This window comes from Triturus cristatus, chromosome 6 (genome assembly GCF_964204655.1).
Source record: "Triturus cristatus chromosome 6, aTriCri1.1, whole genome shotgun sequence".
Classification (NCBI taxonomy): domain Eukaryota; kingdom Metazoa; phylum Chordata; class Amphibia; order Caudata; family Salamandridae; genus Triturus; species Triturus cristatus.
The window spans coordinates 1,018,613,470-1,018,637,763 of record NC_140589.1 but is presented as its reverse complement, the minus strand read 5'-3'; the positions used below and the strand labels follow the sequence as shown (position 1 = coordinate 1,018,637,763).

General features: G+C 44.4%; 1 protein-coding gene across 1 annotated transcript in view; it reads left to right on the top strand.

The window, feature by feature from the left end:
• Positions 1-24,294, top strand: part of ACOXL (acyl-CoA oxidase like) — a 1,019,872-nt gene that overhangs the window by 358,301 nt on the left and 637,277 nt on the right. The window contains exon 5 of the mRNA XM_085611811.1: positions 8,436-8,534. Coding sequence (XP_085467937.1) covers positions 8,436-8,534 — 99 coding nt within the window. The remainder of the gene's footprint in view (positions 1-8,435; positions 8,535-24,294) is intronic.

Sequence of the window (24,294 nt, the reverse complement as noted above, 5' to 3'; positions counted from 1 at the left end):
GGGCGGGGAACGGGCCCAACCCCCGGGAAGTCAGGACCACGCCACGAGGCCAGGTCCAACAATGAGGTGCTGTGTATGAGGCACTTGGGAATGTTTGTGAAGGAGATACGGGGGAATAAATGAGGCCTTGTGAGGGAGACACTGGAGAATGTAGGAGACACTGGAGACTGTATCAGGCCGTGAGGAACGGACACTAGCCACCAGAGAACAGAGGAGGGCCTGAGGAGAGGAGAGCAGGTCCGTGGCCCAGTGTAACTGAACACACAGCTCTTAAATCATTCAAATAAAAGTATATTGCATGACCGGTCTGGCTTATGTCAGTGATAAGTTAAAAAAAAACACGCGCTTCTGCGCATGCGCATGCGCCCCTGAGATCTCAACCAACTGGTGCTGTCCGAGATCTGCTTCGCTAAAGCCTCATTCACAGCAGAGCGGACCCTGTGAGCTTTAACCCCTTTCACTCTTTCCACAAGTACCTACTCCTAGGGGGTAGCCTCTCATGCTAAGAGACTGCGGGTGGCTAGGCCAAACATCAGCCCGAGAACACCGGCAGCCACAACCGTCAGACGTAAAGTCAGCACTCCAGTAAAGGTCAACCCCCTCCCCAGGCGGGCTACAAGAGCCGGGACTGAACCAGCCACCACACCGAGCCAGAGGACAAGACCAGCGACGTCACCAGGGGCATGCAAAGCCACAAACTGAGCACCAGGAGCACGAACACCCACCAATCCACCCCCCAGGGCAAGCAAAGACACACAACGGGTGCACACTCTGAAGCCAAGCACCAGGACCAGGCACGTGACGTACCTTGGCCCGGACCATGGTCAGTCCAACAACACTGCATAAGTGAGAGCCACACTGAAGCGAGCCGGAGGAATCACTAGCCCTTGCCCCTCCCACCCCTACAGCCAGGCCATCCCCGGAACCATGTGTGTAGTTAAAATATCTGCAAAGTGGAGAGAATAGACAGGGTCACCGTCTCATCCACTGTCCGGTGCGTCACAGAGAGACTCTGATGTGGAGAATGCCTCAGGCCTGCCGAGACTCTGCAGGTAATCTAGGGAGAAGTCAGACAACCACAGCAACAGGCTTTGCAATCATTAATTTAAAACTGACTAGGACCATAAGAGAGGCAAGGTTTTTTTTAACATCAGCACCAGCATATATTTCCGATACAAACAGATCGAAGTCACCTGACATGCTGTTAAATGCCAACAAGGCCCGCAGTGGGATTTTTGCGGATCGGCTGGAAGTGCAAACCATCCAATCACATCATTGAGCTTCGTACATCAGCAGGGAGAGCGTGCTCTTTATGGAGCTTAAGTTCAAAGTTCATGGGCAGGGCGCTGTGTTCCCTGGAATGGAAGCTCCTCTTCTTAAAATGATTACATCTGGGATTTTTATACGTTTTACTGGGGAAAAGCCTAGGCAATATCTTTTCAAGCCCAACACTGACCACGAGGCGGTTGAACGACTTAATCACGACATTAATATCAACTCTGAAATATTGTCACCACGGAGTTAATAGGAGGAAATCCTACACTTACTTTAACAATTTTTTGGAGCCAATATCATGATCACAATGCACGTGCAGGTTGATATTTAGACTGTGATAACGTGGCTTTCAAGTAAACACCAGATGTGCGTGAAGTAGTGAAACAAGTGGTGCCACAGCCAAGCACATGATTTTAGTTATCACGCCCGTGTCTGTGCACGATAATTGAAACCACACGGCCTATTGGTGTAGACACCGATAGGCCGTGGGCGGAGCAACGCGCCCGCCTTTGTCCAATTGCGTGCAGTCTTTTATAAAAAGATGCACGTAAAGGCCAATGGGGTAGCAGAAAAGGAATCGCACACGCTTGTGCGTGTGCGATTCCTAGGTCAGTGCTGAAACCCTGTTTTTCACTCACTAAAGGTCTCGCGCTGCGCGAGCACTGCTGCACAGTGCAACGCAGGCGCGAAACCTAAAGAGTGTGATTGTCTTTTTTTGTTGTTTATTTTTTACATCTCTCCTTGTTTCTGGAAGCTGGAAATAGGGGTTCTTAGCACAGCAAGCACTTTATTGTATTTTTCCGAGAAAAAAACCGAAAATTTTTTGTTATATTTTGCCTATTTTCTCTGTTCCGTCCATGTGAATCCACAAAGCCAGAGTAGCCTTAAAATCCCCCAGACGTGGGGAAAAAGGACGCAAATTTGTCCTGGATACCTTTTGTGAAAAAATGTTCTAGAGGCCTAAGTGCGAAGTGCCCCACACGTCAAAAAAACGACTCAGCACTGGATCAGGAAAAACTTCAGTAGCTACTCATGCACTGAACCATAGTGGTTCCATGTGAGCATTGTGTGTGAGCTGCGGCATACTAGAAATTGAGCAACTGTAAGGCATTCCGGAGGTGCCTATACCAAGGCTTTGTGTATTCAATACTCGCCCCACTGCCACCATGGGGCCGACCTCAGGACTGAACTCAGGAGTCCTTTCTATACACAAGTGTTAACAGCACATGACTGCCAGTACAGTACAGGGCGGTTATAAAAAGCATAGATGAGTGTGCTCAGTATCAGGTTGTGGGTGTAGGGCTTGGATGGTCATACTGTCAGTCTTTATTCTATGAAACCTTATAGCAGTCGGAATTGTTGAGTTACTGCCAGTTATCAATTAATCAATCAATCAAAAAATAAACTTTATTTGGTTATTCCTAACTATTAAGTGCATTTCATAAATATTAAAAATGTACATTTTTCGCTATCTAAAATCTCACTTTTTACTGCCTGTTATCGTATCTGGGCCCTACTTCTTTGAGTTCTTCACAAAACATTTTGCTTAGTGTGAGAGACTCCTGATGCCTGGACACTCTTCATTGAAACTGCAATAAAAGCTTTCTTTTATAGTGAATCAAGAATTACTGCCAACTGTGAATCAAACACAGCTGATTACCCCTTCAGTGCTCAGACGCTTTAGGAAAGAAACATCACTGATAATGTTTCAGTATGTCTTTTCCTGAGGCACTAACAGAACAGCCCCTCTGTCCTCAGCGAAATGCCCCTGATGTGCAGCTGCACTTCATGGCACACAGTGCAAAGCTGTTGGTATTAATGGGGAAAATGGCATATCAGTCTGAACTCTAGAGATTCAGTCTCTTGTGGTATCTGGGCCCTCTTTCCTTGAGTTCTTCTCAAAATATTTTGCTCAGTGAAGGGACCTCTTCTTTGAAAATGCAATAAAACCCCTTTTAACAGTGACTTAAAATGTTTTATTATTAGCCGTGATGAGGGTTAACCAAAGTTAAAGTGCTGGTCCGTCAGAAGCCTATTGGTGAAAAGCATTCCCACTGGCATAGTGCAGTATGGGCCTCAGTGCCAGAAAGACAACTGCCTCATCCCTGCTGCTGCTTGGTATCATATTTTAGCAATAATCAGAGTTGTGTCCACTTAAGGATTTTCTCCCATGTTGCACCCTTCATAGCCATACTCGTAAAAATTGCCCGGGAAAAGTATTCTGGAGTGTGGGAGAAAGAAAACGGTAATTATTTGACAAATTAAATGAAGAAGCTGTGAGTGTGGGAAATTCTCCGTTTGTAAAGCTGGGTGCAGGCGCCTGCAGTTCTTCCTACCGTGAGGGGCGTTGATGCGTTGAACTGCGTAGTCAAAAGCAATTGGAGATCAAGGTGGAGATGATATAGCTTGTGGGCGAAACCAAGATCTCTTTAGGGGTGTGCGGGCAGCAGCAGCAATCAATTGTCACTCAACATGTCACATATAAGACATGGAAATATCAGAAATCAACACACTTCAAAACCAGAAATGTAATAAATAAGCACACCGACGACGTGGCAACACTGAGTCCTCATGATGGTTGGACCCTGCAATGCTCCCCTTTGGACCCATCAATTCTTCCCTTTGGCTCCTGCGGTTCTCTTCTGAGGGCCCGTCACTGCTACACCATACTGCATCCTGCAGATTTGATGCTGTGCTTCCCTCCCCACCCTTATCAGGTGCTTCTCAAGATCCCTTTCAACCTTTGCTGCCTTCTTACATTTTCACCCCTGCTCCGATCTCCCTTTGGGACCTTTTGCTGTCCCTTGCCCACGGGCTCCATGCTTCTCCAGTCCTTTGTCCTTATGCTGCACACTAGGATACTGACCTAGACGCCTTCTTCTCCACCTTGCACCCAAACTGCTATTGCTTCACCAATCCACCCATTCCCTCGATTGAGTCAATGTTTGTGGCTTTTATATATAGAGAGAAAGGTATTCACCAACGCTATAGCATGGGCATCTCCAGTGCAAACCTCCCGATATGTGGAGAAGTGAGCATTCCCTTGCTGCTCCTGACCATGTGACCACTTTTGATTTTCACTCAAGCTTGCAAACATATTTTTACTATACAGAAGCCAGAAAACTGATTATTAGTGTAGCACATTGAGCCTTACGTTCTACTACACGTTCGCAAACTTTACCATGCAACTTCTGCCTGTAGGTAGTATGGCACATTTGCAGGACATTTCAAAATGACCTGCCTAATTAATATTAGTTAGACAGGTTGCAATTTGAGACCCCCTGTAAATGGCTGCAAATGGAGGGACGTGACCAGCAAGCGACAGCAGAACCCAATCCTTGCATTTGAATTCCAAAACAGGAAACCTTTTTTTTTCTTCTGAAGCAGCCCATGTCCATTAAATGCACAGGTGCAGTTTAAAATAAAAAATGAAATAAGCTTTTCATTTGGGAAGTCATCTTGGGTCCCTTATACATGATACGGCTACAGGGAGGCCACTGGGCCAGATCATCTCCTGTAGAATTCTATAACATTTATGCAAGATATTGGGACCATTACTGGTGTTTTTTTAGGCACCCTCTCAGAGTCCACCAGGAAGGCACTCATATTCTCCTTGCTTAAACCCTTTCAAACCCCAGCATCATATAGGCCTTTGTCTATGCTAAACACAGACTAACCCAGCCCACTCTAGAAGATTTTTTTGTTAATAAAACTCAATGCTTCTCTAAATCTCCACCATTTTTCTCATATGCTATTGGAAAGCCCACAGGTACATCAGCGATGATTATGTCCATAGACCTGGCGAAGGCTTTCAACACATTAGGCTGGTGGTGGATGTTTGCTGTGCTCTTCTGCATGGGTTTTGGCAGTGAGATACTTCACTGGCTCTCCTTGTTAAATACCAAACCTACAACTATAGTGTAAACGGACAAACCCATTCTCCACCTTTGGAGGTATTTCAGGATATGAAACAGGAATGCTGTTGTCTCTCATGTTATTCACCCTCACAGTGGAGCCTTCTGTCAGCAAAATAAGAAAGGAATGTTGGAAGAGGTGTATAGCCTTGGCGGGGAACCTACATGTCATTTCCCTGTACACGGGTGAACTACTGCTGTTTGTGATGAATTTGCATAATGATCTATCTACGACCAGTGATCAAGTTCCTTTGGGATTTTGGTTGCGTTTAAGGGCTTCTCATGAACTGGGGAAAGACGTGTGCCTTCCACTTCAGTGGTTAGTGAGTGATGGTCCTACTGACTAGGTAAACATAGTTATGGCCTGGGAAACAAGCTCCTTCTGCTACATCAGAGTTCTAGTGTATCACTCTGATGACGACTTGTTGGCGGGAATTTGGAAAGGATCTTGTAGTTACTGAGAGTATGTGTAGTTTTATGGACTACAGTTGTCATCTCAGTAATGGGCATCATAACACTGTCTAAGATGGCGTTGCTCCCGCCTCCTGTACTTCTTTACTTCCCTTCTTATATGGATCCCTCAAGACCCTTCTGGTCTCCTTGATCTGGGGAACAAGCAGACTGTAGGTTCCACTAGAAAAATTTAAACTATTTATAATGGAGGGAGAATATACACCAGATTTTGAAGGTGCCCATCAACATGACACTGGTATCCCCAGTGGATCGATATCAGGGAGGGGGATTCTTGATCAAACTTCTTCTGGGCCAGGGATTCACACCCAGAAATAGAACTAGACTGCTCCAACTAGCTCTGAAGTGCTTGAGAAGAATGGTGTTAGCGTACCGAGCCCAGCATTTGCTCCATCCCTTGCATTGGTGGGTTTACCAAAATCCCATGAATTCATCATATCTGGTCAGGAAAGGCAGGGATGTAGAGAGTGGGCTCTGCTATGCCTTAGAGAATATTAAATCATTATAATAATTATTGGAGGAAGGTGGCGTTCATGCTGGACAATTCATAACATATGGTTTCCAGTCCAAAACCCTGCTTTCGAATTGGGGCATGGGTGACACGGAACCACAGATAAGTAAAAAATAGACCAAGGCCAAGTCTTGACGACTTGATAAAGAGGAAAGTGCTTAAATGTGTCCGCAAGTCTCCAGAAGTACCTGCCTTAAATACATGTAATTTAACTAAAGGATTAGTAACATACATGCACAGACAATGTTTTCCTGCCCCAGATGTGCCCATACAGATGCAGTCATTTTCCATTTGGTTTGGGACTGGTATGTGATAAATAGGTAATAGAGGGATGTCACTGCTGTATTGGAGACAACGCTGGAAGGACAGATCTTCATTGTCCAGTACAATGTTTCTTGGATTTATTCCGACACCCTAAGAAAAATACAGCAATCAACAAGTTTCTTGACTTGCCATTGCTTTTTGCCAAAAAGGTTATTGCCATGACTTTGTGATCCCCAACATCTCCACTGGCGTACGGAGGTGAAGAGTTAGACCACAAGCAAGAGTTTAGCCGTTTCTAGCAGGAAAAAGGAGGTTATACAGGTAAATCCTAGCTGTCCACTTTTGAGCCCACCAGCACAATAGATGAAGGCCCCCGATTAAGGATGATTACACAAGTGCACACTGAGCAGGGAATAAACTCATCAATGAATGCCCCCCTCCCCCCCATCCATCAAGAAATGACACCTGCCCTTCCTCCTCAGTATGACTAACTGATGGGTAGTTGATTGGGGGAGAGTTTTACACATTTTTGTATGTTTAATGCACTCCTTCAATATACTTTCTTGTTACATACCCACCACATCCACCAAGAATATTCATCTCCTAGAATGCCTAGTTTTGGCTCCTAGCATTGTATTGTTTTCTTTTTGTGTTGGTCATGCATCAGTAATGACATTGGTGATTCAGTTAGTATGTGTTGTTTACCCTTATACCGTTTGACCTGACTACCACATGCCTCTCGATACCATGATTGTTGTGTAGCTTATGCTTGGGTGCTCTGCTTAGACTGAAAAAAATTGAAACTGGTTCAAAAAAAGTCAGAGTAGTCCCTTAAACCACTTTTCTTCTCTTGATGTTGCCTGGCATGATTGTCAATGCATTTCACTAATACGCTATTCAGGGAGCAGCTGCGAGTTCCCACTGGTACTCTGAACAGCGCATTCACAGTAATATGATGCTTTGTTCTGGTCTGTACCCGGCCCCCTAGTTAAGTGTACCCCATGGCGCAAAGGGGGACAGTGCACCCCATATGTAATATGGCCACTGATCTTCCTCCTTTCCTCTAAATGAACTCCATTTACCATGACTCATTAATCCGCTGCCTCCTAACCCACTTCACCAACAAGATGGTTGAAATGCTCTCCAAATTGTTTACAAATCACCTGTTAAGAACAGACTCGAAGACTTTAGTTTTTAATTAACATCCATCCATCTTCCTCAATGTCATTGATTTAGTGGATTTGACGCACATAGCTTTTTCCTTGCAGAATTGTTCTGCTGCGGATCCGGTTACTCTTATTTTAAGATATTTAGTAGTTTTTACATGACTAATGAATTCATTTAGTTCTCAAAGCCAGGTTGCTGATCCGTTTCAGAGTAATAGTTAAGACCTATTTAAAGATCATGACCTTAGAGCAACAAGGTCACTGATGAAGAACGTAATAGGTCGCCTTCAAGGATGACACTTGAGATGTACCATACGCTGACTCACCCAACAGGATCAACTTGTAGAGGTCACACAAACTGGATCTGTATGTATTATGCCTGTGTGCCCACAGTGATACAAATTTTGTATAACATAATTAATGATGTTGCTTCAAATACATTACGGCCACCTTGAGCAATTTCTACTTGTTCCTTTTGACCTTCTGAATCAGTTTTGCCTCTGTGTTGTGTTTCCAGTCGATGTTCCAAGGTTTCAGTCAGTATCTGCAGAATTAGAACTTCAGAAGGTGATGGGTGCCGTACCAGGACAAAACTGTTACACGAAGCGGTGGGTGGATGTGCTATGTAAGGCGCAAAGAGTTTGAAACCCGTCAAGACCGTTACTGTCGTCTTGGCTTTAACCCTTTGAATTGTTCAATGCTCTCTTAACTTCTTATGTATCCGATAAAGTATGCTAATGCATCTTCAAACAAGATTTTGTTTTACGTCTTAAATGGAAATATTGACATTTTCAGATTATGTTAAGATGCCAATGATTTTATTATTTTTTGTAGGAACAGAAATTTACAGGGATGTTTGCAATGACTGAACGGGGACATGGAAGCAACGTGAGGGGAATTCTGACGAAAGCAACTTTTGATCCTGCTGCACAGGTAAACACTGAAGCACTGGTTCTGAGGTATAACTTTGAAGGGTACATCTGACACTCTAAACATTTAATATAGACAGACTCTTGAATGTTGTAAGGCAAATTAGTTCAATGTAATTGGCTGGTGTAGAAAATTCTCATTAAAATGTTGTCAATACTACCAATTCACATTATATCTGCAATTGACTGGGTGAAAATGCATAAACAGCACAGCTTGGGACTGACTTTCTGTCATTGGTCTAGGGCTAAACACATGACTAGGGACAAATATTTCCCCCTTGGATTTATTGCATCTAAAATAGAAGTGTCTGTTAGTTTCTGAAGGCTGTCAGTATTACCTCTACTCAACCTAGTCGGTCACTCCTAAGAAGAAAGTAGGTCAGCCCGCTGTGTATCTCACACAAAGGAAATATAAGTCTAAAAAGATCCAGGTAGCAGGTTAACAACAGGGGCCTTTCAAGGACTTAATCCACTTACCTTATTTCACATGTTGTCCTATGAAATGCAGTTGTAAGGACAAAATGGCCAAACAAAAGTCATTCCCTCCATATTTCTCCTTGTCCTGTGGATCTCTGCACATTTCCCGATTTTGGCACAATTTATGGGTCCCTTGATCCGGAAGGACCGCTCAAATTGCAAGTATAGTGCTACTGAAGCATACACTTGGTATTACCTGAGATTCGGGTTACCCTTTATTGGTGCCCCTACCCTTTATTCTTGAGGGCATAACTCCTCTTATCTAGTTACACAGACCTTGCGGTTATTAAGCATTGAAAGCTTTTGGAGCACAGGATCTGCACCCAGAAGGGATGCCTCCTGGCCTCGGCTTCTCCATTAAGTCCTGTGGCATGCGGCAAATTGATCTTCTTTTGTTTGAAAATGCTTTTTATTACATTTTCCACAAATATAAAACGATTGTGTTACCTTATAGTTCTCAACATACGAAATCCATGTAAAAAGAAAAAGGAAGTAAACCCGTCCCCCTCACCTCCCCGGACAGATAGCAATGAGCATGCAGTTTGCTCAGGAATGACGCATTACTAATATCTGAAAACGTCATTAGGGTTCCAGCTTCCTCTAGCCTTTGAGTTAGAATAATGCTCTAGTCTTACTGAGGAGATTTAGTCAAATATCTATATATATATATATATATATTTATAATTATTTTAATTAATGATGACGAATACACTTTACAATCACTGTTGTATATCATCATACAGCTCCAATGCCATTACAATGAGCCATGATTTATCACATATTTTTCTAGCTCCTTACTCGTAGTGTTACTGTTCCTATCCTGTGTTGCTCACTCTATGATCGAGGTAGGGAGTTGAGTTACCAGCAGGGGTGCACAAATGTTTCCTCTGTAAGCATTCCATTTCCCCCATTCTTGTGACCACTTTTTGGGACAACCATTTGATTTATGTATTGTCTTTTCCATTAACATACACCAACCCATATCTCTCTTCCATGCTGTAATAGTTGGTGTTTCTTGTGCTCCCCATGTTCTAGGAATGTTACGCTTAGCAACAATCATTGCCAACGTTACCCAGGTTTTCTCTTTACTGTTTAGGTCTGTTGGTTCCCAGATATTTAATAGGCATAACCCAATCTTGGGGTCTATCTTTGTTCCGAGTACTCCTTCCACACATTGGATCACTCCTGTCTAATATCTTCTAATGTGGACACATTCCCAGATGGTATGGATGAATGTAGTCTCCTGGCCACACCGTCTCCCACACTCGGAGTCGTTTCTGGTGCCCATTTTCACAAGTGCTGGGCCTGATAAGTATATTCTATGTAGTACTTTGAGTTGCATCAGCCTGAGTCTTAAGGAGATTGCGTTTCTCTGTGGGAGGCCAAGACTTCCTGCCAGTCATCGTCCTCCAAGTTACAATGTCCTTTTCCCTATATTTACGGAGTTGCAGGAGGAGATCGGGCGTGTTATGAATTAGTTTCTGATATGTCATGGAAATAGCTTTCTTGGGCATGTATTCTTCGAGGATTCTATCTTTGAGTGGGGAGGACTCCGGGGGCGACACACCCCTTGGGATCACAGCCTGCAGGGCATGTCTTATCTGTAAGTACCTAAACCTCTCTGTATTTGCCAGTTCGAATTTTTCTTGTAACTGCGCGAAGGAGATCACATCTCCCCTTTTCCACAAGTCCCCAAACCGGAAGATTTCTATCATGTCCCAACGATCGAAGCCCTTGGTGTTTCTCATAGGTTCAAATCTCTCTATGTCCCATAAGGGGGGTAGCTTGCATGATTTTCCCTGCCCATCCCATGCTTTTATTGACCATGTGCCACACCCGGACCGAATGCCCAGTTGGGCCTGTTAATTGCAGTTTGGCAGGTTTGGAGTAGAGTGCTCTGGCATAATTCCCATCAGGCAGAAGCCACCTATCCATTTTATATGTATACTGATTATTGGCTGCTAGATGAGCTGCCCGGTAATATCTTCTTACATCTGGGAGTCCTATGCTGTCATCATACCACCCCCTTACCAATTTTTCGGTTGCTATACGGGATGGTTTTCCCACCCATTGAAGCTCCCTTTGTTTGCTTTCAATGGCTTTGAAATAGTCAGTATGAACTGGGCAAGGTGAATTCTGTAGAATGTATAAAAAATGTGGTAGGGACATCATTTTGAAAAATGCGGCACGACCCAATAGTGATAGTGGATGGGACTTCCAATGTCTCACATCGCTCCTCAGTCGCTGCAACGGGGGCAAAAGGTTGCACTCATAATGTAATGCTGGGTCCTTAGTAACGTATATGCCGAGGTATTTGAATCCCTAGTGTGCTTCTGTTACCACAAATCCCTTGGGTAGAGGTAGGAACTCTCCCTTCAATACATATATAACTGACTTAGTCTAATTTATAGTGTATCCAGCATATTCCCCAAAGTTTGTAAAAATATTCAGTACTCTATTTGGAAGCTCCCGGTGACGGTAGATATAGAAGTATATCGTCTGCATATAGGGAAACACGACCCTCCCATCCCTGCGACCACTTGAGTCCCCTTATGATTGGGTCCTTTCGGATCCACAGTGCCAACGGTTCCAATGTTATTGTGAAGAGCAACGGGGATAGGGGACAGCCCTGCCTGGTTCCCCTTTCCATGGCAAATATCTGGGATTTTCTATTATTAACCACTACCTGCGCCAGCGGACCCTTGTACAGGAGCTTAATCCAGCTCATGAAGTTAGGACTGAATCCCATTTCCTGAGGACTACAAACAGGTATGGCCATTCAATTGTATCAAAGGCCATAGTGGCGTCCACGGACATTACCACAGCATCCTCCCGTAGTGTGTCTATTCTTCCCATTGCACTGTGCAAGCGTCTGAAAAGTGTGGTATTCCTTGCCGGCATAAACCTGACTGATCAGGGTGAACCAATTTTGAAATGACCGTATCAAACGCCTGGCCAATAACTTTGCTAAAATCTTTACCTCGGCAATGAGCAACGATATAGGCTTATACGAGGAGCACTCATTTTTGGGTTTACCACTTTTGTGGATGACCACTATGGTAGCTAGTCTTTGATCAGAGAGAAGTTCCCCTTGCTTTCGACTTTCTAAATACATCTCTATGAGGTATGGTGCTATTTTACTGGGAGCTAGTTTGTACAGTTCATTGGGTAGACCATTGGGTCCCATTGCTTTTCCGGACTGCAGGTCTCCTATAGCCTGTTCGACTTCCACATTTGTGAGTTCGCCGTCCAATGCCAAGAGGTCCTCTGCTGAGAGGGTAGGGAGTGGCATGTCCGACAACAAGGACTCTGATTCCTCTTCTGAGGAGTCTGTGTGGTATTTATAAATTTGCCTAAAGTGGTTTGCAAACTTGTCTGCTATTGCCTGAGGGTCTCTCAACTGTCCTCCTGATTCGTCCCCTAATTCTGTAACCAGTCTGTTTGCCTGTTCTCGTCTATCAAGGCATTCAAGTAATTTTCCTGCTTTATGTCCGGGCTTTGTATATCCTGCAGAGCGTTGCCCTAGGTTGTGCATGCGCTGCGTCTGTGGCGAGGGCCATCTATTCTTTTTGTATTTTTAAATCTCACATATGTCTGGTCTCTTGTGCATCTTCTCCCTGCACCTTCCCCTCTAATTGCAGGATTTCAGTCTCTAGCCTGATGATATCTGCATTTTTCTCTTTCTGAGTCCCTGCAATGAGGGAGACTGCGTGGCACCTCACTACTATTTTAAAGGCTTCCCAAAGCATCTGGGCGGAATCCACTGAGCCCTGATTCTCCCGGAAATAAAGCTCAATCTCTTGTGTTATTTTTCCCTTTACCAATGGTATCTTTAGGTACCATGGGTTTATCTGAGCTACTGTTCCCGCTTGTGGTTCCCCCACCTCGACTAGGGCCCATATCGGGGAATGGTCGGAGATACTCCGTGCCAGGTGACACACCTCCCTGATCTGCCCCAGCTAGTTTGCTGGTACAATTATATAATCTATCCTTGAAAGACTATTGTGGGCTCCAGAGTGGGATGTAAACTGTGTCTCAGTGGGATGGTGAATACGCCATGCATCCGCCATCCCCATAGCTCCAATAAAGTCACGGTGGTGCGTCCGTGAGGGTGGCATTTCCCTCGGGGGACATCGGTCTAGTTGTCCCAACACGATCAAGTTAAAATCTCCTCCTATTAGGAGCCTTCCCTCGGGTAGGGAAAGCAATAGATCTCCCAAATCCCTGAAGGCTAATGTGTGGAGGCCCAATGGGACATATACTAACACTATTGTGAGTGTACTACCTTCCCATCAGTGTATCTACCCTGTTTATTGGTCCAAGTATGTTCAATCATCACCGGGAGGTTTTTCCTGATCATGATTCCAACTCCCCTAGATGCGGTGGTAAATGCGGAATGCACCACCAGATTATATCCCCCTCTGGTCAGGGCCCTACACGTATTCCCAATCATGTGTGTTTCTTGTAGAAGAACCACATTAGGTGAATGTCATTTTATGTATTGGAGCACTATTCCTCTTTTGAGCTTGACCCCCAGACCGTTGACATTCCAGGACAATAGTCTAATTCCCTTTTTTGCTGTCGGATCCATTCTTGTTGGAGTCTTCTCCCCCCTGTTATCTAAACATTCCCAAGTGGGCAGTACACCCCTCCTCGTTTGCGACCAATACCCCGAGTCGGAAAAGAGCGTGTGAACGTGTATCAGGTGTTGAAATATAGCATAATCACCACTTCTGTTTTGAAATAGTATCATCTAATCTATGTGTTAAACCTAACAATAACCCCTGCCCCCCTTTCCCTGCTACCCTGCAATATGGGCTTAAAACTGCCCCTATTCCCAACTATGCAGAGTGCCTGTCGCCCCATTTCTGAACTATACTAAAGGTTGTGAGGGGGTGGATTCTCTGCTCCTATTTCCACTGCTATTACACTTTTGAATACGAACATTTCCATACAGTTACGTTAGATATAATACCGAAAGTCACTTAGCCAAGTTCCAGTTGCTGTGACTAGAAGCGGTGCAGTTATGTGCGTCATTCCGGTATCTTCGCTCCCAACTGTACAGTTCTATATTCTTTCAGGCCATCATCTTGTTACTATTCTTCTGGATTATCGCGTTCAGTTAATTGCCTTGGTCGCACATCCAAGCCTATTTGTCTTCTGGGGGATTTCTCCCTCCTGTGTTGGGAGCCATTTCCCTTGACTGGTCTCCATCCGTCTAGCCACTCCTGCACCGATTTCGGGGTATCAAAAAAACCACGTCCTCCCCTTTGATTCAAAACGTAGTTTTGCTGAGAACAACATTGAATACCTCAGCCCTCTTTCTCCAAGCAGTTTTTCAGTTCCCTGAAAGGAGCTTCTCTGCTTCTGTACGTTAACTGTGAAGTCAGGAAAGAAAGTCACAACACTGTTTTCAGATTTGATCAGCGGGCTGTCTGCAAGACAATGTTTTGATCTCTGTAGTTGAAGAGTCTTGCCACCGGGTGCCCCCAGTTTCGGTTTTCCTCTAGGGACTCGGTGTGCTCTTTCAACCGGGAAGAAGTTGGAGAGGTTTTTAGGTTGCGACGAAGAGGTCAGGTGTGGGCCCCTCCGCACGCCTTGGTACTTTGTTGGGACGTGACCCTCCTTCGTAGTCATCCAGTTTACCTTCCATCATTTTCTCTGCTGCCTGCAGGTTTTTGATCTGTTTCTGCATCGTTTCGGAATCTTGGCAGAGGTTTGTAGTGATCGCTTACATCGTTTTGACCTTGTCGCTCATCTTTTTGAGGTCCACCCTGAGGAGTGTTACTTCCATCGTTATTGAGTCCATTCTACTCTCAAGCGACGTACGCACTCTTGTGATGGCATCCATAATGTCTTTTAGTGTGGGGTCTACTGTCTCTGGCCTCTATCCTGCCATTGTCTCAGCTTTTGCTGTGTCTATGGTCTTTGACGTGGCATATCTTTCGAGCTTTGTTTGGTGGGTACTCCTAGCCCCACTGCTCCCAGACATCTCTCTCCGTTAAGACGGGAGGGAGGAACCCTTCTCTAGCGTATTGTCTCGTCCGACCTGGATACTGCTCGCCGCCTGCCTGTGAAGCGCAATCACTGCGTGCCCAACGCGGCCTTTCGGGGATCTCCCAGGGGGGTCGCAATATGTGCGCGATCTTCAGTGGGTCTCTCTCCATCTCTATGTCCTTTCTTTCTTTCTTTCTTTCTTTCTTTCTTTCTTCAGGTGCCGGGTCCTGGCAGTCCCCTGCTCAATTGCGGATTATTGCAATATGTGAGCCTTTGAGTTATGAAATTGTTTACGGATTTTCTCCCTTGAAATGTGGCGGATGTAAGTGGGTGGGGAACTCCTCCGGTGTCGGCCTGCTTTCAGGTCCTTATATGCTATTTGTTAGTGGGAGTGGAGGTTCTCTGCTGCCACCACTAGGTCACCCGACCCGATCACACTGGCTCACCTTAGTTGGATGTGGTTCACACATCCAACTAAGGTGGATGTGTGAACCACCAGTTGCCACCAGTGATCAGCTGACTATTGGCGGTTAGTGGGTTGGTGTCAACCAGTGCCTGCTGCTTCGGGTGCTTGTTCCACGGGCTCCTGGTCGGGACTGCCACCTGATCCGGTAGACGGTATGGCGCCCTGTCGTCACTGTTGAATAATCTTCATCTGTGTCCCATGCGCCGCTTAGTAGTGACTTCGCTTCGCAGCCACGGCACCCCGGGGCATTCCTTCGGACGTCAAAGCTGTTGCTTGTTGACAGATCCCGCTTCTCACCTTGATCTACTGGCCCGCCCGTTTCCTCTAATTCTGCACGATTCAGTCCACTTCTCAAGCCCGCAGCTTCCAGCAGGATTAGGCCCTGATTTGTCTCCCAATGTGCTCTGTAGGTGGGATTTCTGCGCCGTAATCGAGCACACTCCCAGTGTCACTGGAACGAAGAGCTCATGTACCGCTGCAGGAAACTGATGCTTTGTGCGGATTTGTCAGCGGTGGAGGTTAGAGAGTTGCGAGCGTCTCTAATGCACATCCATTTTCTCCGACACGTAGCCATGCCCCCAGTCAAATAGTCTTAATGCACGTATTCTAGGCGGGAAGGTTACAGCTCCTCGTTCATCGTCCATATAAAACAGCACTGGTCGCCAAGCTTTCATAAAGATGCCTCTGTCTTTCTCCACACATCCATTCACCTTTCGTGCTTGTTTTTTTAATGATCTGATTTTTTTTTACTGAAACAGGGTGTCTGTAAACATTATATTCATGGTTCCTGCAGTAATTAACCCAAACATTTGTACCTGTGTGCACAGAATATAATTTGCGATCGATTTTGGCGCACTTATTTGGCTTTCCATTGGTTGATTGTGAACATCAGATTCTACAATAGGGCGAGTCGAAATACAGCGCTTCCATGCCCCTCTATCCATCAGGAGAGACTGGAGGAGAGCATGAGCCCACTGTCAATCAAATGAGACTCATCCCCTAACTTTCAGGTTGGCCCAGTTTCCCCTTTTCTGCACTTTTCTTAATACTGGGGTGTCGTTGTGAAATAAGTTGGATATGGGCTGTCTTTGTTTCTGTGGCAGTATCCATTCTCCTTCATATTCTGTTTGCACAAAAGATGCTCCTGGTCACCTATGGTAACTCTAACTGCCGGTGCACCACAGGTGATCACAATCACTTTTTTTGCTTGCAATCTTTCAAAGATCCTAATCAATATACTGCTCACAGACATACAATTATCAGACATTGTCATTCAATCAAGAAAATAAACCAAAGTTAACAGAGTCCATGGACTTGACTTGCTCGATTGGCTGGTAGGCATTACTCTTGCTTGCAGCTACTGCAGCCCAAATATATATTTTTTCTCTATCCAACCAGGAACTATGGCACATGGTTTGTGGGATCTTTCCATACCAAGTAGGATCTCCCTTGCCTGGGAGGTAACCTAGAATGTCCTAGGAGTCATTTAGAGGGGGGACCCCTCATACTGAGCAGAAAATAAAAAATGCAGGGGAATCTCTGCTGTCAGAGGAAAAATTATGGGATTAGGCCGCTGATAGTTTTAACTTGCGACATTCGCTCACACAGAGCCCACTACTGGAAAAGCTTCTCACCCAGTTCTCCGCTCCTTGGGCCCGCTGTTCTTAAAACCACTGTGACTTAGGCCCAGTCATACCATTGTCGATCAGTTTTGCTTATTTTGCTTTACTGACAAACTAACCTTTGTTTGAATTATGGTATTTCCCTCTGTGCCCACTGTAGGATTGTTTTGCCTAACACAGCAATTGGTGAATCCTAATAAACTGTCAGGGTTCTAAGAGTGTCAACATGGCCCCCAACTCTCTTGTTACACTATGTAAATACTGCATGTGCAGCCAATTTATGTAGAACTATCACCTCCTCTGGTGCCTCTGACACCATGCACATGGTGTACAAAAGGGCTGGTCTGTGCACCATGGCTAATGAAAAAATGTTGCTCCCATATCCTCGTTATCAAATCCAGTCTGAGCACTTTCATGTCATTTTGTCAAGCCTCAGTCAGACTTCAGATTCAACTGGGCAAACTGCCCAGAATGGTTCCACTCTTGTAGATTATGGCACATCAGGACTTAATCTGGGTTGACTTTGTACATAAGCAAAGAAGCCTTGTAGTAGACTTTATTGACAATGTCATCTATGTACTTTGCATCTTTATCTGGAGCCATTGAGGGAGGGAAGCTTAATGTCTTTTAAATGTTAAGGGTGGCCAGCACACCTCTCTAATTTGGCAGGTGAGAGGAAACTCACTGCTGTATCCACAGAGGCATATAGTATGTGATGTTGGCTTTCTTGAAGCTAGAGTTTCCCACACTTAGGCAGCAACAGAGAGGAATCTGCTGTTCAATAGCTTAGAATCCTCTGATTAGTCTGCTTCACAGAACAATAGACACAACCTTCTTAGTCACAAAGCGGTTCACCGGCTTCAGGCCTGTCAAGGACATGACAAAATGTTGGATAGTATGAAGCATATTCATTTTATATGAATGTTCTCAAAGTAATCCTCCCAGTTGTCAGATTGTCATGGAGTTTTATTTTAACTCTTTATGATATTAAATCAATATATACATTTGAGCTAGATTCCATAGCTGATGCACTTACCTAATGAATGAGCTCAGCGTACCAAAGCGATGTTAATGCACTTGCGGACCATTGGCTTCTTTACTTCTGAAGAAAATGTGAAATAAAGCTCCTTTACTCAGTGGGTTTGTAGATAACCTTATCCTTTAGGAGTTTTATTCCTAATTGTCTGATGAATGCAAGCTCCTTATGCCTTCCGTTCAGTTTCCTTGTCATTAAGTTGCTCCACACATTTCAGAGAAGTTCTTGGTGTAAGCTCTGTCTGTTTGTTCATGTGTGGTCCAACAGATTTTGATTATTGACCTCATGGGAGTTTCAGAACCCATAACCCAAGTACCCAGGAGGTGTGATCTTTTATCACAGAAGAAAGCCTTGCTCACCATGCCTTCTGTCCCTTACCAGGCTTAGCCATCTTGTTTCCAAGACACCTGCCTACAGCTATCTAGATCTGCATGTTCCTAAGAAATTACAGCATACCTAGGTTCTGTCATAAGAGCAAAAAAAAAACAGTTTTGTCATTATTTCTCACTTGGCCATTTTGAAAATCCTACATTTGTTCTCTGATAGATAGTAGCACATGTGCAAATTCACACAATAAATAGTATTTACTGAGGCTAAACTACATTTTGATTGTCTCCTCCGCCACCCCTGTTTGGAGACTCCCATCACATAAAGTTATAATAAACTGTTTTAACAGAAGACTAGATTTCCCAAACGAGCTGCAGTCACTGTCTTCTTATGAAACTATTGACGTTGTTTCTGATAGTCTGACATTTTAGAAATAGAGCGTGGTCGGGGACGGTGTGTCCTCAAAAGTAAACAAGGCTATGTGTCCCTAAAGATAGGATTCAAAACAGCATTTCAATGCCAATCAATAAAAAGAGTCGCAGCTTATTTAAACAGCTTTGAGACCAGTAATTGGAAGCCACAGAAGTTTATTAAAATATTAGAGTTCAATACAGAAGGCAAAAATAGAGTAAGTCTCAAAATCAGTCTGAATGCATAATATATCAGTCATAAGAAATTAGCAGTATGAGCCTAATCTGGGAAATAGTCTATGTCCAGAATATGCAGCAAATCAATAGAAAATGGTACCGCGTCCCTAGAGAGTGGGAAAAGACCAAAAAGATCTTGCTCACTCCCCAAAACACATTTTATAGAAATATGCACCATAGAAAACAATGAAAATAACACAGGCAGCATTGGGTGAATAAATGTATCAACATATTATCAAATCATAATACAGCATTACAAAAATGTCATATAATTACACCTTCCTACCAATGTCTCCTTAAATGAATAAAAATGACTATCCTCTGACCCAATGTCATTGTTTGATATCTTCCATTTCATATTTATTGAGCTTCCTCTTATTTGCAGATGTTGCCAACACCTTCTTTTAAAACCCACAATTTAGTCCCCTTTTGTAACATATTGCTTCAAATATTTTCAGCAAAATAATAAGACCAATCATGCAAATTAATGTCATAATCAAAGGTGTTAATATTGTGTGGATTAAACTCCAACCTATACTGTCAAACCACTCCACAACCTTTGCAAATCCCTTTCCGATCTCACTAAACGAAGAACAAATTATTTCCCACAAACCCTGCTCCTGAAGAGCCTTTACCTTGCGTTAAGCATTAAAAATTATTACTTCTGTATTCATTATTAAGCTTGCTGTTCTCAGGGATGAAAGTACAGCACTGTTGTACTTTCAAGACACAACAGACGTTGCCCTCTCCAGTGAGCAAAATGTTTAAGTGACACAATTGTGCACAACCATAGCACAGTATGCGATGTATAACTTCCTAAATTTCAGATCATTCAAAGCCACCAAGCACATCTAACACAATTTGTCAGAAAAACATGTTTCTCCCTTTTCAAAACAGCATCATTCATTTCATTCACATGGTAAATTTGAGGGAATACAACAGTAATATAGCAGCTTTCCACCCAATTACGTGGTGGATTAAAATAGACCGTCTTACTACAAGCATAATAAATTCCTCTAAATATGGGTTCTTCCCCAATTAAATAGTTATCATCAGCTATATAACTCCTTTCATCCTCACTGTCTCCAACAAATTCTATTGCATTGCTACTCTAAAATCTTTCCCACCATACAGAACACTCCTTTTTCCTTTGCTCTATCCTCAATATAAGAAGCACATTCAACTGACTACATTTTCTTCAGCTTCTATTTGCATCTTAATCTCCCTTGCATCTTTGCAGACATTTACCCCCAGTCACAGATCTGGGTTGAATCCATCATCATTCTTTAGCTCACTTCGCTACCTCAGTTCAGACCCAGCCATATGCAAATCAGTCTTGACCCTGTGCATCATGAGAACAGTCCAGCCCGAACTGCCAAGCAAAGTCTTCCCTGAACCGGAAATAACTGGGCTGGGCTGTTCCCATGAGGCACAGGGTCAAGACTGATTTGCATATGGCTGGGTCTGAACTGAGGTATCGAAGTGAGCTAAAGAATGATGGTGGATTCAACCCAGATCTGTGACTGGGGGTAAGTGTCTGCAAAGTTTCAGCGCTCCATCCATCATCTCCTTGTGTTTGCTTTGTTCGCCCTAAGTTGGCAGGGTATGCCCAGACGTGGGTCCCTTCCTCACTTTGCCACTAGATTCAAGCTAGTCTGGCTGATGAGGGGTGTTACCCCGAAACCGGTCCCAGGATGCTTGTTTCGGGTTCATGGAAGACCTGGCTTGGCAGTTCGGGCTGGACTGTTCCCATGAGGGACAGGGTCAAGACTGTTTTGCATATAGCTGGGTCTGAACTGAAGTGGCAAAGTGAACTAAAGAATGATGATGGATTCAACCCAGATCTGTGACTGGGGTGAGTATCTGCAAAGTTTCAGCGCTCCGCCCATTATCTACTTGAGTTTGCTTTGTTCTCCTCAATAATGGAGCAACTAAGTCGGTGTTCTTTCTACACCCCCCCCTTATCAGCGCCTGAGCTTGACCCCAGAAAACCACTTTAAAAGTTTCCCATAGGATACATACAGAATCTCCCGTCCCAATGTCCTCTGTAAAGTACATCTCTGCTCCCTCTCTGAGCTTCTTTTTAAGCCCCTTATCTCTCAAATACCATGGGTCTATTCTTGGGGGCAGTACAAATTTCCTTTGGAATCCCTCCAAGGTCACTCCAACTGGGGAATGGTCCCATATAACCTTTGCATAATGCGTTGTCGCTCCAACTGTGGCTGCATTACCGATGCGGGTGCATATATAATCTAATCGAGAGAATCTTCCGTAAGTAGGGGAGAAATATGTGTATTGCCTCAACTGCGGATGATTTAGTTGCCGAGGTCTACCATCCCCAATGCCTCTAAGAAGGGCCTCAAGGGGCTCTGATCGCCCCGTGTGGTCGCCATAGTCTCCCTATCTAGACTCAGGTCTATTATCGCATTCTTATCTCCTCCCAGGACCCAAATCCCGTCTGGCATGTCTAGCAGCATAGCACTCACTTCTGGGAGCGTAGCTGCGTGGAGACGTGGTGGGATATATGTAGTGAACAAATGTTGTGGGTATGTCCTTCCCATTCTCCGGATATGGCAATATAGTGACTGGGGTCCTGCCACGTGCGGTGTATCAGAAAAGGAATTGAGCACTTATGTAGAATTCCAACCTCTCTGGAGTCAGTAGTATATTCTGCATGTGCAATTAATTTCAAGCCAAATCTATTGAGAGCTCTAAATTGATTCCCCCAAGATGTGTTTCCTTGAGTAGGATGAGGTTTAGGGCATGTCTGCGCACTTGTTGAAGCACTAATATACGCTTTATCTCATTTCACAGACCATTAACGTTCCAGGTCCAGATATTTAACTCATTCTTACTACAGCCAACCATAAGTAAGAGTTCTGCCTACCTAAGGCCCTCCATCCCTCCCTCGGTCTGCTTTGCATTTCCACCCCATCCCACGTCTTTTAGAGTTGTCGCAATGCATTCAAACCTTCGGTAGAATAAACCTAAATAATTGACATAGCAGTAAACAAAATGCACAAACATGAAACCCCACAATGGCCCCTTTGTAGGGGTGGCTGTTGCTCAAGAAACAGCAGAAAACACCAAAATTCAAATAACAAATCCCATAACTCCCCCCTATCTGCATCCCTGTGTTGTGAGCTTAGAACTGCCCACCACCCCAACTTGCAGAGTGCCTGTCGCCCTGGTTGAACAACTAAAAACGTGGGTGGGCTGCTCTCGCCACCATTGTAAGTGCACAGACCCATATCTTCACTATGTGTTGCCTACACATTAAATGCATCATAAATGTGCAGTGCCAATGCCGCATTTGTATGACTTCTTAGGCCAAACTGATTTTGGTCATTTCCTTCCAACCTGCCCGTCACAACCATTCCCACCAATGGCACGTTGAAGGCACATCATTTAGCCCATCATCAACCTCCTCAGAAATAGTATTGTAAGGCCCACATCCCCCAGAATCATGCTCATGTGGCCAAATCAGATTCTTGGAGTCGCTGTCGTCCTGGAGAGGCATGTAGTCTTGAATCTTGTTCTGCCTCATGGCGCCTAGTATTGTTTACCTTTGCCCCATTCCGTCACACGATTTGCCAGCCCTCGATCCAGCTCCATGCCGCCTCAGGGGAGGTAAAGTGCCATGTCTTGCTCTCTGAAATTACATGCAGTTTGGCTGGATAGAGCATCATATATTTAATCTCTTTATCTCTCAGTGCTCTTTTTACCTTTTCAAAGCTCCATCTCTGCTGCTGCACTTGCAAGGTGAAGTCAGGGAAGAATCTAATAGTTACATTATCTATGCAGAGGTCTCCATGCACTTTAGCCACTTGGAGGATTGTGTGTCGCTACCTGTAATTAATAATTCTTGCTATAATAGTGCGTTAAGGTGCCCTGGTTTTGCCAGGGGCCCAGTGTTCGGTGTGTCTAGTCAGTTGAAAAGAACTTAGACCAGTGGTCTTCAAACTTATTAATGCTGGGCCCCCCAATGAGAAAATTATATCCATTGGTCCCCCCTCAGAATTTTTCACATTTTATTAAATTGCAATGTTTAAATATGTCTCGACTTACTTAAACACAAGACATATTTAAATATTGCAGGTAAATTCTATTATCATTTTCAAAATTGAACCAAATTCATGATTGCCAAACATACTATTCTGGTCAGGCGGCATTACTAACTTGTAAAAGTACCCATAGTGTAATTATTAGAAATTGGGTTGCGGGGTTTGAAGAGTATTTGAGGTCCATTCCCTTTTGACACACTCCCAGCTAGGATATAAATGACAATAGATGTTAGTAATGGCCATTACAGAGTGGCTTGCTGTCACTCATTTTTTTCCTGCTTAAAGCAAAGCACTGCTATCAGCATAATGGTTCTTTTGGGCAGAGCCTGCCGCCCCCCCCGGAATCACCTAGAGGGGCCCGCCCCCCAGTTTGAGACCCCTGACATAGACAGTCTCTTGAGTCTGAGGGTGTTCAGGATCAAATCTTCCAAGTAGAGGTCAGCACTAGGACCCTCTGCCCCTTCTGGAACCCACACCACTCTAGTGTTATTTCTTCAGGATCTTCCTTCCTTGTCCTCTAGCTTGGCCGTGATAATTGCATTTTTTTGTGCAAAGTTTTGTACGTGTTCTTCAAGCCTCTTCGTTGTTGATTGTAGTCCATTGTTTTGGTATTCCGCAATCTTCACCTCGCCAAGATATTACCGAAATCTACCCTCAGGAGGTTAACATCTATAGTGGCTGCATCTAGTTTTGGCTCAGTTGTGTTCCATAGGGCTTTGATCGCAGCCATCATTTCTCTGAGGGATGGTTCTTCTATAGGCTGGCTAGTGTGTGTGTCTTGCTCTGCGAGGCCCCGCCTGAGGTGGACATTACTGCAGCTTATTTGTCTAAATTGTTGGATTGCCTGCCTTTAGGCCCGTAATTCCGGACCATGTACCCCTACGTCTCACCTTCCAGCAATCTGCCAGAAGCACTTTGATCATTATAGCGCTGTGAGTTGGTTGCTTATGAGATTATTGAGTAACCTTTGTGCCAGGCATTACAGTGAGGATGGTTATTACCTAATCCTCCTTGTCTCCTAGCATGGCACATGCATTGATCACTCCAGAGGTAGGTTCATTTAGGGGTGGGGGGCATCAGCATAGCTATACTCCTCCTCCTCAGACCCAGGCGGTCTGGAACAGGACC